We start from the raw sequence: 12,883 nt of genomic DNA, 5'->3' as shown, positions 1-12,883 counted from the left end.
CCCGTGGGGAGGATAAAATGAGACATGCAGAAGGCCTGGTGCAGCACCTAACACACGAGCTGCTTTCTAACTACTAGTTACCTTCCTTCCCCATCTTCCAAGTCAGAACTGCACAGAACGCGCAATAGCCTAGTCCTAACCATACGAACTTAAAGAAATGTTGGGGAGGAGAGGGGTTGAAAATAATTTTTTCACCTATTATTTTCTTGATCGTGCCTTCCTCCCTCCCACCACCACCATATAAATATGAAGCACACAAAAGTTAAAGGAAATAAGAGGATAAATACAGGAAAAGTTTACAATTAAGGGGAAATGGACTGTACTTAACATGCTTAGTTATTTAGTATATGTTTTTGAGTGATTATATCCTTCATGAAGAACTCTGAAAACTTCATGGATGCTGTCCTACTAATACTCATTCCATCCCCATAGGAGAAGCCAAAGGCAGAAACTGAAGCAGAGAAACACCAAATCTAGGGGAAGACCTGGCAGTTACCAGGAAAATAAACCAGAACACAGTCGTGATCTCTAGCAACGGGTTGGTTAAAACCTGGAAAGAACCCACCCAAGTGATTCCTTGAGCTAGACTTTCCTTTTCCACATGGCTTCTAGTCTTAACCAGGGCTACAGCTCACTGCCTCATGTGTGCTGCTCAAGATGTTGAGAGATACATCTTTCCTGGCAATGTTCTATTTCTTTTTTTTTTTTTATTTTTTTTTTTTTATTTCTGAGAGAGAGAGAGAGAGACAGCGTGAGCAGGGGAGGGTCAGAGAGAGAGAGGGAGACACAGACTCCAAAATTGGGTCCAGGCTCTGAGCCGGCAGTCAGCACAGAGCCCGACGCGGGGCTTGAACCCACGAACCGCGAGATCATGACCTGAGCGAAAGTCAGATGCTCAACTGACTAAGCCACCCAGGCGCCCTGGCAGTGTTCTATTTCTTAACACGAGGAATGCAGCCACTGAAAAAAGCAATGTAACAACAACAAAATCGAACCCCATTTCTGTCTATGGGCAAGCATGGTGATAAAAGGAGGTAATGTTGCTGTTAATGTTTAAATTGACTGTTTCTAATCACTTTTTTTCTAAGAAAAAAACGGTAACAAAGTACAGATCATTCAGAAGGATGTAAGAATAAGATTGTTGCAAAGTGTCATTTACAAACAAATCTATTTTCATTTATTTCCATTACTCCTGAATGGCACCCTTTGAACTGTACAACACTTAAATTGACTTTTTTTTTAATTTAAAAAGTGAAGGAAAAAAAAGTCTCAGCATGGTGGACGGGAGGATCAGAACACCTGGGCTCTAGCCCTAACTTTACTATTTAATGGACATGTGGCCTCAGGCAAATTATTAAATTTCCCTGAAACTAAAGTTTCCTCATCTGAAAAAAGGGGATGGTATTAATTGTCCCATCTTCTTCAGATAATTATTATCTGGAATAAATGAAATAATGTGAAGAGGCTGGGACATCATCAGTACTATAGAAGATGCAGACACATAAAAATATGTGTATCTTTCTGAGATAATGCTAACAGCATTATTCACATATCAACACACGGAATCATGAAACCACCTTTCTGATCACATTTAAAACCAAAATTAGAAATCCAAGCTCCCCTCTAAGGCATAGATTAATTATATGATAATGAAAAAAGCTGAAAATATTCTCACTGCAATGGTCCCATACGTATTTTCCTGGTCATTAGGTAACAACATGTCTTATGATATAGGTAAATATCAGAAAGTCTAAAATATGTATCAGAGCTCTTAATTTTCACTTATTGGATTTATTAAAACACCTATTTTATGAAATGTTCTGGAGCATAGGGGTGCCTGGGTGGCTCTGTCGGTTAAGCATCCGACTTCGGCTCAGGTCATGATCTCACAGTTCGTGGGTTCAAGCCCCGCATCGGGCTCTGTGCTGAGCAGCCAGCTCAGAGCCTGAAGACTGTTTCAGATTCTGTGTTTCCCTCTCTCTCTCTGACCCTCCCCTGCTTATGCTGTCTGTCTGTCTCTCTCTCTCTCTCAGGAATAAAAAACATTAAAAAATTAAAAAAAAATGTTCTGGAGAGTAAACAATTCTAACTAATGTCCATACCTTAAGAATAAAGTATAGAACAGATAAATAACAAGGAAATCCAGGAATAAATGAACAAAATGTATCTCAAAAATGCCAGCTTATTGTGCAGTGAGAAATAGAGGCTTGGGAAGGAGACATATATCTATCAAATCATGGACACTGTGTTAGCTTTTAGATATGATTTCCTGCTATTAATGCAAAAGCATCCATTTTCTCCGGTCTACTTAATCTTTACCTTCATATGCCATAAAACTCTAAACCAAATTAAAGAAACAATTATTATACACTCCCTTGTCTTAGGAAGCCAAAACAACAGAATCTAAATTTTTCTATAAAAGAAAATAATTTTTCTTCACTATTTTATGGAAAGACCAAAGTACATGATCAAAACAGGAAAAGAAAAACCTTAAAAATAATGCTTTGAGCACTCTGCAATTTTGCTGCCCAAAATAGAACCCATACAGTCCATGCCACCAAATGAAAATTACAAGTTTGTAAGCATGAAGTTAAATTATAAAGTAAAAGATTTTTAAAAATATTTTAATGATGATAAACGGGAGGAAAGGCTGTTATCTTTACTGGTAGGTGTTTGTTGTTTATTTGCTATTATGTTTTCTTCAATGATAGTGTTTTGAATGACTACCCAAACTAATTGGACTTGAATTTCAGCATAAAAAGGATAAACCTTGACTAATAAATTATTTGGGCATGTTTTGCTAAACAGAACTATCCCATCCTTCAAATTAAGAAGCCAATCATAACTTTTGAGAGATTATGCTTTTGACTAAAAGTTTCAGAAAACTGGTTTAAAAACCTGGCTTAGCCAAGTAGTGAAGAACACTACTCTGTTCTTCAACACAGAAAAGAAAAACGAAGACATGCTGGTGGCATTTGAGTGGAATTTTAAAAAATACATTTTGAAACCTATAGTTCAACTTTAAGTTTCCAAAGAAACCAGTTTAATACTATGCTCCTAATGAAATTGATTCTGTCAGAGTACCTGTTATGTAAAGTAATCTTCCGCAGTATAGAATTTCTAAACGAAAATGCATATTCAAATCTTGAATTTTCTGACATTTACAAAAATGGCTTATAGATCATCAGAGCCTTCACAGAGTCACTGAGATAACTTTATTAGTGAGAAGGGATATCCAAGCAAGAGAAAGGAGAGCAGACTGTGCGTTGGATAGTCCGTCCTCCCAGCAAGCTCACTGAAGAAGCCACTTGGAGTACCTGATACCTGGCTTCCACAAGGTTAAGCGCTAAGAAGAGTCATGCATCACTCAAAGCAAATACTGATTCCCTTTGTCACAAAGTTCAGACACCTAGCAATTTTCATTTGCCTTGTCAAGGCTGAAATCCACAGTAATCGTTGCTCAATTAAAGATTTCCTCCTCTTCCCTCCTGATACCATCTGTCTGAAACTACTGTCCCCCACAAAGCACACATGCACACAGAAACCCATGTGCACACACCCCACTGAATCACAGAGGATGACACACTTAGCTCAAATAATATCCTCTCACAGCTCTGACCAATTGCTCATCTACTTTTGAGAATTTCATTAGAAGACTTGGAAGGGTGATTCAGCAATAGACAGCAAATATTTAGAAAGTTGAGAAGTATCAAATATGTGTAAACAGTTCCTGTAGAAATCTGATTTTCATAGCTTTAACTTTTAATAAACGTGCCCAAGTTACTATCCTTTTATGCACATTTCTACATCATTTACAGCCCCCCCCAGTTGAAAAACTGGAGCAACCTCCATAAAATAAAAACATCTCCTCAAAATAGTGAAATGTTAATTTTGATATGCAATTAGTTATAAACCATCGAATGTCCTTTAAAAAAATTCTTCTTAAAGAAAATACATTACATCATTATGTATAAAGGTGTTGTACAAATATTACTAATCTTCTCTCATCTTTATGTATTCTCAGGTTAAAATAATAAAAAACAAAACTCTGAGACCATCCCTTACTGGTCATCCTATATCTAGCCATAATTACAAGGAAACATTATTTTAAAAAACACAATTTGACAAATGCATCACATATCACCAAATCACCTTTTAGAGTTAATGTTTGTGTAGCCATTTAAAGCTTTTATAAATTGCTACAACACAAATTTAAGATGGAGATGAATTTGACAAATTGGAAAATCAAGCAGTACAAAAAACTATTTTGATTTGTAGATTTCAGTGGTTTTTAATATTTAACTAAATAATGTAAAAACATCAAATGACCAGTCTTTTAACATTTGTAAGCTTGAATTTTAAAACTACACTATCACCTGAATTATCAACTGAAGTTTTGTTCACTGCTTCTATTTCAATTCTAACATTTATCTCCTAAAGGTCACAAAAATGTGTAATTCTTTACGGCACTGCCTAGAACCACATGAAAAATTATTAGCCTTTTTTAAAATGGGAAACGTAATGTCCAGTTCCAAGCCAAATTAAAGTGATCTTACAGTTTGATGTGTATTTTATATAAATATACATTATTTTCACACATGGAATCTATATAACTAAATCCAGGCATTAATTTTTAATTCAAAAATTCTTTAAATAGAAGGCTACCATATAATTTTAACCTAAAAAAAGTCATTTCTGTTGTTACAAAAATTAAAAATTGATGCAGCAAAAGCCTTTGTTGCAGGGAGGGCTTGAGGTTGGGTGTTTTTGTTTTTTTTTTTCTTTTTTGGTATTTAATTCAACTATACACAATGTAGTACATACAAGGAAAATACAATTGAGATACTGTTTTCTTTAACATTCCTATAGGAGACTGAATTCATTTGCATTGGAAACAACACAATTACTGATTTTTAACTCATGAAAGACAAATTCATAGCTTTTTCCTACACTACCTCATAGTATTCACACCATCTCAGTGAAAGCATGTCTACACCACTTGGTTACTTCCTAGGAGTGGGCAGAAATCGCATTTTTCAAAGTTTTGTTTCTCACAGAATCATTCAACTTTAGTTACAAAACACATTCAGGTTAGTGTATGTCTTAGCTCCAAACAATTCATGTGATGTGAGTGCACATGTATGTGTGTATGCATGTGCAAGTGTGTAGATATACAGATACATATATATTTTTTAATTAAAATCTCCTCAACATCAACAATGAAATTTCTGTCGAGGCATTTCCCACAACTTTTAACAGATTTTTAAAACCATTTCCAGTTTCTTCCTCTTTAAGCAATCTTTGATTCACATATACTACCAAGAAAGATGAATAGAGAAAAAAGATCCAAAGAGTTTTGTTCAGCAGAGGCTGAAAGCAACTTAGAAAGAAAAATAGATGGTTTGTCTATGGTTTACATTACAATAATTTGTATCTAATAAGAATGAAACATATGTGGCAAAAAGAAAAAAAGGGATTTTTAATTCTGATGACCCTCAGAAAATAATGGTTACCTAGTCTGTCTACTGTAATAGCACATATAAAATGATGCTAGAATGACATATAACAAAAGACCCAATTGGTAAGCAAATGGCATGCCAATAATTTCATAACTTAAGATCAAAACATCTCCTCTCAGAGTATCTTTAGCTTTAAAAAGTCTATTTGGAATGTAAACATTAAAACTCATTCTTGAGAACAGAAAGAAATCAGAACAATATAAAGAAAATGAGTACTCAATTGCTGAATGATTTGCTAAGCAAGCAAGCAATGAGGATGAATTGTTTTCTTCACATTTTCACTTCAACTAACACAAAAACCACATATAGAACTGACTTAACGCTGACAAATTTACTTCTAACTTGTTAAATTTCATGGAAATGAAACAAAAGAACACCAAAATAGTCACCATATAACATAAAAGCTTTGGTTTCAAATGTCACAGTACCCTGCTTTTTGAAAGCCAGCACCGTGGTAGTGCCCTGTACATGAGAACATACAGCTGCTTCATCCCAGGGGTCTGAGCTCAGTACACAACACCAGTCATTAGCCATCTCTCCCTTAGCCTGCAGAACAAGGAACTAATTCCTGCATTTTAAACCAATAAAGGAAAGGGAAAAAAAGAGTAAAACCATCCAATCAGAAATGATGCAACCCTCTAAAACAGCAGCTTATGCATACATTTGGTATGTCAGACGTCTTCAGTGTAGTGAATCATACACAGCGCATTTTAATCTACCTCCTAGGTATTTTATATCGCCCACATGTTCAAAGAAATCTCATACTAGTAGGGCTGTATAAATCCTAGTTTGTTCTTTATTTAATTAATACTAGAAATTGGGGACATGCTTTTAATTCTGAACTCTTACATAAACACAACAAAATTGCTTAAGTGACACTCTGGCTAACAGCAACTAACCTCTGCATTTTGAAAGAAAAAGTTTAGAAGAAGTATACTTGTGAGAAGTCTTAGGAGATGTTAGTAACTTTAAATTAGTATTTCACTTACACTGCAACATGAGATCATGTACTTCGCAACATGAAATGAGACACCAACTCACCAAAGTTAAAATTCTAGTGATTTTTTAAAATTAATTATAACCCAAAAAAGGACTCACAACAGCCATACAGCCAACAGAATAAGGCATTTATAGAATAACAGCCCTTCAAATGTTTTAGGTGGTTCTTTCAAACCTTGTTCAATATATTCACCAAGTTTTCAAGTGTTGTAAGATGAGTGATTTAAACTTCTTAATACTTGATACATCAAGAAAAGCTTCAACTTGGATTTCTCAGGCAAAAAAAAAAAATTATATATAGAAAAAAGTATACAAATTTAGGATACTTAGCTGAAAAACCAATCAGTTACACATTACATCTGTTCCTAGAGAGAACTAGCTTTATATTACACATGAAACTGCAAATCATAACTTTTGCCTTTTTTTTTTTAAAGGCATAGCTTTCTGATATGCCACAGAATCATTTGCAAACAAGATATTCTGTTGCTTAGTTAAAATAAAAGTATCTGAAAATGTGCCCACAATTTTTTAAAACCTCTTCGACAAAACACCTAAGTATTTATAAAATTAGTATGGTTTGTTTTAAAATCTATTCAATCCTGGCAAAAATCAAGTAAGTGGTTACGCTACTGAGTATCAGAAATTGTAAAGGTGGTAAATCAAAGACTTAGAGTTTTCAATGCAGCTACTTAATGACTAATGGTGAAGAAATGTATGTGAATGGGATATAAACTAAGTTACAACACATGGGTAAAAAAAAACCTAGCATGAGTAATTAAGGGTTCCAATTTAAAGTCCACAGTAAACTTTAAACAAAGATGTTCTCCCTCATTCTCTCCTCATAGAGATATTTCTCTTGCAGGCAAATCACTGTGGAGAAATCCAACTTCCACAAAATTCTTTACTCCTTCATCAACAACAGTGCCCTTACATATAACTACAGAATTCACAAAGATACTTGTTTAGCTTCAAACATATCTTAAAAGCAAAAATAACAAAATGCTCAGAAGCAATATTCAGTAGTCTCAGTGACTGAAAAAGTCTGGCTTTTTAACTGCCACCCATTCCAAACAACCTACTTCTTTACAGTGCTTTGCAAAATATTGACCTCTTGCTGAATTATTTTATTATTCAACGTTAAGCTATCTAAAAAATAAAACTAATTAATCGCGAAGTTTAGTTAAGCAATTTAGCTGACAAAGTAAATATTTACTTTTAACATCTCACAGGAAGTCTTGACAAGCATTGGTAGCCACTGTGCTGGGGGTAGGGGTGGGAGTGAGGGGTGGGAGGCAAGTTTTGATAAACAAGTTTAACGGTCCCAGCGAATTTCACACAGCTAGGGTTCGCCACCGCCCACCCCCCCAATAAATCACCAGATATTTTCCAAGTACAGTAAACACCTTATATAATGAAAGTAAAAAATCTAACTTTCTAAACTACGTGATCTCCACCAACAAAACAAACAAAAGCCTTTTCTTAAAACTATAAAAAAAGCACATTTTAAAAAACTGAGTGTATTGTGGTATTTATACGTAAGCCCTATCTATCACAAAATAACTAAGCAAAATATATTTACCTGAGCTTTTTAGAGACTGAGTAATCAACTTCCATGATTTTCCCATGCAATTCCACTTTACCTTTAAAACAGAAATTAAAGCACTCAGAACCTTGCTTAGATCGAACCTGCGGGGGTCTAGGAGGGGCACGCACAGAACTCCACGCTCGGGCTCCGCCTTCGGGCGCCCTCAAGGGGTCTCCTACCGAGCTCGAGCGGGGCAAACTTGGTTCCCAATGGGAAGCAAGGTGGGCGCCCCGTGTCTCGGGACGAGGTGGGAAGGGCGCGAGCCCGGATCCGACCCCAGGTATAGCTGTGGGTGGCATTACCGGAAAAACAAATTTAATAAAGAGCGGCGCCAATTTGAAAGGATGAGCTCATTTGAAACTCAAGCTGCAGGGCTGGCGCGGCCCCGCTCCTCTCCCGGCCCCCACCTCTCCATTCCGCTAACCCGGGCCCCGAAGGCTCCGCTGCGCTCCCCTCCCCGACCTCTCAAGCCAGTGGCCCCGAGAAGACGCACCGAAGCCCCCCCGGCCCACCCCCACCCCCCGAGGCCGCTGCTGCGAGAGCCCAGTCCCGGCCAGCTCCTGGGTGTCACCTTGGCCTCGCCGCCGCCCCGCCCCCACCCCGCGCACCCTGGGGTGAGGGTCTCCCGCCGGGCCGGGGCTCGGGGGGTCGGGCTCCCGGGCCGGGGGCGAGCGCGGCTCCGAGCGGTGCGTGTGCGAGAGGGAGAGTTGGTGAGTGCGCGCGCGCGCGAGTGTGTGTGTGTGTGTGTGTGTGTGTGTGTGTGTGTGTGTGTGTCGCTCTCCGTCTCCCGTCTGGGCTCCGGCGCTCTCGCGGGCCCCCCGGTCGCCTCTTTCCCGGTTCTCAGCCCGGGCCCCCACCGAGTTGAGACAGGGCACCTCGTAAAAAGGTGCTTCTGGCCGAGCGGGAGGCGGGGGGACAGGCGGCGGAAAGCCCCCAGCCCCGAGTTCTTCTCAATAAAATCGGACAAAAAATTCAGAGAAAAATAGGAGCGCTTGAGAGACGAGCGAGAGGGGACTGAGGTTCGGGAGAGGACCGAAAGAGATGTGCCGTCGTGCACGGGTTGGGGTTGGGGGAGCCCCGAAGCCTTGCAGGGGGCTCATCAGGGTGGCGCCGAGGGGGTGCCGAAAGTGGGGGACCGCGAGGCGAGGTGGGGAGGGGGCTCCAAAGGAGAGTGCGGCTCTGGGGACGCCAGAGGGCGAGAGGTCCCGGGCACGAGGCACGGAAAGGGGTAAGGTCCGCTCGAGAGAGGAGGAGATGCGGGGTTCGAAGGGGGTCCCTGACAAAGGGGGTGACGCGAAGGTCAGGGAAGACAGGGGACGGGGGCTCTCTGAGGATGGGGGTGGGGAAACTCTCGAGAGCGGCGCGGGGAGCATAGGGAAGGAAGGGTGCCCGCAGAGAGCGAGCGAGCCCCAGGCACCCTCGGAGCGGCACGGGGGTCGCCCCAGGGCTGCGGCTGGGAGGGCCAGGGGGGAGTCCGGATGGGTGGGGGGGGGAGGGGAGCGGGCCGTCCTGGGAACGGGCCGGCGACGAGAGTTGAGGGTCTGGTGCGTGGAAGTGAGTGTGCGGGCGCGGGAGCCCCCGCCGGGCGCCGCCCGCAGGGCTCGGCCTCCCTCCGGGCGCCGTCCCGGCCTGAGCTGGGCGAGGCGGGGGGAGGGGGCAGCGGCGACTGCTCACCCGAGAGGGTCTCGATGGCGCGGATGGCCCAGTTCTGGTCGGGGTAGTCCACGAAGGCGTAGCCGGACTTGAGCAGGACCTGTCCCGCCAGGGGCAGCTTCCTGTCCCCGAAGAGCTGCCGGAGGTCGTCGGCGGTGACGGCGGGGCTCAGGTTCCCGATGTAAAGCTTGTTCATCATCCGTCTCTTCCCCGAGAGCCCGCGGCTCCCCCGGCCCGGTACCCGGCGCTCCTCGCCTCCTCCGCTGCCCTCGTCTCTCCTCCTCCTCCTCCTCCTCCGCCCCCCCTCCCCGCCCTCCGCCCGCCCGCCACCCACCCCCACCCTCAGCCTGGCTCCCCCCACCGCGGCCGGCCCGGCCCGCCCGGGGGCAGAGGCGGAGGCGGGGACTCGGCGCGGCTGCCTCCTCGGGGCAGAGTCCCGGGCCGGGCGGCGGCGCGCGGACAAAGCGCTCTCTCTGCCTCCCTCTCTCTCTCTCCCTCTCAAGGCGGTGGCGGGAGGAGGAGCAGCGGCGGGCGGCGGCAGCGCACCCCGCGTGTGTCTGTGTGAGAGTTTGTACGGGCGTGTGCGCCGCCGAGAGTGAGCGAGCGAGCGCCCCCTCCCCGCCCCGCGCAGCCGAGCCCCTCGCCCCCCGCGCGGCTACCCCGGCCCCGACCCGCCGGGCGGGCGGAAGCGGGTCGCGGCCCGGGGCTGGGGCTCCCGGGAGCCAGAAGCCCGGGCGGGCGCGGCGCGGAGGCCAGGCGTGCGGCGGGGCGGGGAAGGCGCGCCCCGGCCGCGGGTGGGAGTGCACGAGGGGGCGCGGGGGAGCGGCCGCCCGCCGCAGGCGTGGGAGGGAAAAGGGCCGTGGGAGAGCGTGGAGAGGGGTGTGCGCAAGGTGGACCGGATGTGAGCGTGCGGCTGCCAGGGCCCGCGGGAAGGTGTGTCTCGGAGGTGAGAGGCGAGGGCAGGCTGGGAGACAACAACTTTCGCGGCGAGTTGGCCGCGTCTGGCGCCCTGCGCGGTCCCGGGCGGAGCGCTGCGCTCGGAGACCCGCTCCTCGCCCGGCTCTCCGGGGCGACCGGGCGGCGCGTGTGGTCGAGGGATCGCGGACGGGGGTCGGGACTCGCCGGGCCCTCGCGGACGGTGCACCCTGGGGAAGTTGCCGCCAGCCCTGGGCCTCAGTTTCCCGGCGCGTTGAGGGGGGAGACGGAAGGCCAGGGTGGCGTCCCGTCCCCAACGCCCGCACCCCGTGCGCCCGGAACCCCGCGGCGGGCGGCAGCCTGACGTTGGCAGCTGCTCTCTATTCTGGGAAGTGCCGAGGGCTTCCCGAACGGCCGCTGCGGAGCCAGGTGGCGGGTGGGGAGGCCCGCGGGGAGGGGGCAGGGGCTGCGGCCAGGGGGACGGACGCTCGCTGCTGGCCTTCGAGGCCGGGTTCGGTCCCAGAGCAGGGGTGGTGGGAGGCGAGGGTGGCTGGGAGCGGAGGCGCTAGGGCTGTGTAGGAGTTCCCCAACTACTGGGAAGGGCCCGGAGAGGAAAGAGGTCCTTCCAAGCGGAGGAAACAACGTGACCGACGGAAGAGGCAGGGTTGCGATGATAGCAGCTCGAGCCGAGGGGCTAGGGAAAGAGCCAGAAGGGCTGGAGGCGGTTGGGAGTTCCTGGGCCTGGCTGGAAGTCTGGTGGTTAGAGCCTGGTCCCAGCCAGGAAATAAAATTCTACAGGGAAGGAAAAAATTGGCAGGATTCAATAGTGAAGAAAGCGCAGAAGGTGATTCCAAGATCTGCACTTCTGGGGGCTTTTGTGGGGGTGATGGTTTGACCAGAGAAATAAGAGTTTTTGGGGACGTTGGGGGTCTGTTGGGGAACAGCTTCATATCTCCTGGCTGGGTCGTGATGTACTGTCTTTCCTAAGGTTTCCATTGATCGAGGGGTAGGAGGGAGCACCTTTTTCAGTTTAAAAAAAAAAAAAAATGCATGTTTCCAGGTCCCTCCCTTTGAAGACTGACCATAAGCCTGGAGTTTGTATTTTCTTTACTCCCAGGTGATTCTTGTTTGGTGGGACTGGCAGGTGGAAGGCCTAAAGGCTTAGGACTCAGCCCGTCCTCCTTTCTGCCCCCAGCTGTGTGGCTTAGAATGTTCCAGCATCTGTGAGCCTGTTTCTTCGTCAGTTGAAAGAAAGGAAAGAAAGAAAACCTTGCAGGGCTATTTTGAAGTCTCTATGAAGAATAATTGAGTAGTGTGTTGAGACACAGTGGTCACACATTTAATACTTCGGAGCTTCAAAACACTTTCTTTTGGAGAGGGAGATCTCCTCAAGTAATTAGTTATCCAGAGGAGAAAGAATGTATACCTTTTTACCTAGACATTGCAGTTATTTGAATTCTGGTTTTGCTCTCAAATGTTCACAAATTTCCTCTCTTAAAAAAGGATTAGATTTTACTGCTCCCGAAGTGAGATAAGCTAGGTATAGCTTAGGTAGCTTTCCTACCAAAATGTACTGGAAAATCATAAATGAAAACTGTGTATATAAACCTATGCAGACCAAGAGGTAATGACCTTCAGATCATTTACACAGATGCCCCTAATTGGTATTTATTTCCAGTTATTCAAATTTGTACCTTCTAAAAGACAAGAGTGGAAGGGTACTTGGTCTTGCTCTTCTCTGAAAGGTTAGTAAAGCTTTTTTGTTGTGGAATATTTTCAGGCATATCAATTCCTTGGTCCTACCGCAACAACCACAAACGTTCTAGCATGGATTCTCTCTCTAGTGGGCAGCAAGCATCTAAAGATTCTTAGCCAAGGTGGCTTCTGATGAACTCTTAGCATGTTTCACCTGGTCACTTTGAAAACTGTTTCTGAGAAGTAACTGCTCACTGTTGTACTTTGTGTCTTCTGATGTGTGAGCGGTTTGTAAGGACGACATGTTCCCACCATACCTCTGATTTGTGGCACCCACAGTTTCATATCGTAGAATGCCAAATGTTGCTCTTCATACGGTAGAGAATGGGACAGCCTCCACATGCAAAACCAGAAATCCGAAGTCATTGCCCCTGTGTGACAGAACTTTGTTTTCTGCCTGTTTTCTCCAGAGTTCCCCTAACTCCTCCCCTCCCAGAGAGTTGAAATGGAGATGAAT

The 12,883-nt window shown here is 45.1% G+C and overlaps 2 protein-coding genes across 5 annotated transcripts in view; both read right to left on the bottom strand.

Annotated features, from left to right (window-relative positions):
• IGF2BP2 (insulin like growth factor 2 mRNA binding protein 2) overlaps window positions 1-10,014 on the bottom strand; it is a 162,498-nt gene extending 152,484 nt beyond the window's left edge. For all 4 annotated transcript variants that reach the window (XM_039241723.1, XM_039241725.1, XM_039241724.1 and 1 more), the window contains exons 1-2: window positions 9,778-10,014; window positions 8,098-8,158 (exon numbers count right to left, since the gene is read on the bottom strand). In XM_039241723.1, the coding sequence (XP_039097654.1) occupies window positions 8,098-8,158; window positions 9,778-9,955 (239 nt within the window). In that variant the 5' untranslated portion in view covers window positions 9,956-10,014. The remainder of the gene's footprint in view (window positions 1-8,097; window positions 8,159-9,777) is intronic.
• Window positions 10,015-10,411: 397 nt separating this feature from the next.
• LOC120238103 (basic proline-rich protein-like) lies at window positions 10,412-12,670 on the bottom strand. Its single transcript, XM_039241699.1, has 2 exons — window positions 12,581-12,670; window positions 10,412-11,221 (listed from the first exon to the last, which is right to left on the bottom strand). Exons 1-2 carry the CDS (start codon window positions 12,668-12,670, stop codon window positions 10,412-10,414), a joined length of 900 nt encoding a protein of 299 aa, XP_039097630.1.
• Window positions 12,671-12,883: the final 213 nt, after the last annotated feature.

This window comes from Hyaena hyaena, unplaced genomic scaffold (genome assembly GCF_003009895.1).
Source record: "Hyaena hyaena isolate Hyena2069 unplaced genomic scaffold, ASM300989v1 scaffold_199, whole genome shotgun sequence".
Classification (NCBI taxonomy): domain Eukaryota; kingdom Metazoa; phylum Chordata; class Mammalia; order Carnivora; family Hyaenidae; genus Hyaena; species Hyaena hyaena.
This window is presented reverse-complemented; position numbering and strand designations above follow the sequence as displayed.

Coding starts and splice junctions, on each gene's coding strand:
- LOC120238103 (XM_039241699.1), bottom strand. CDS start 12,670: ATGTCGTCCTTACAAACCGCTCACACATCAGAAGACACAAAGTACAAC. Junction 11,222..12,580: donor ACAGTTTTCAAAGTGACCAG/GTGAAACATGCT, acceptor CTCCGCTCCCAG/CCACCCTCGCCTCCCACCAC.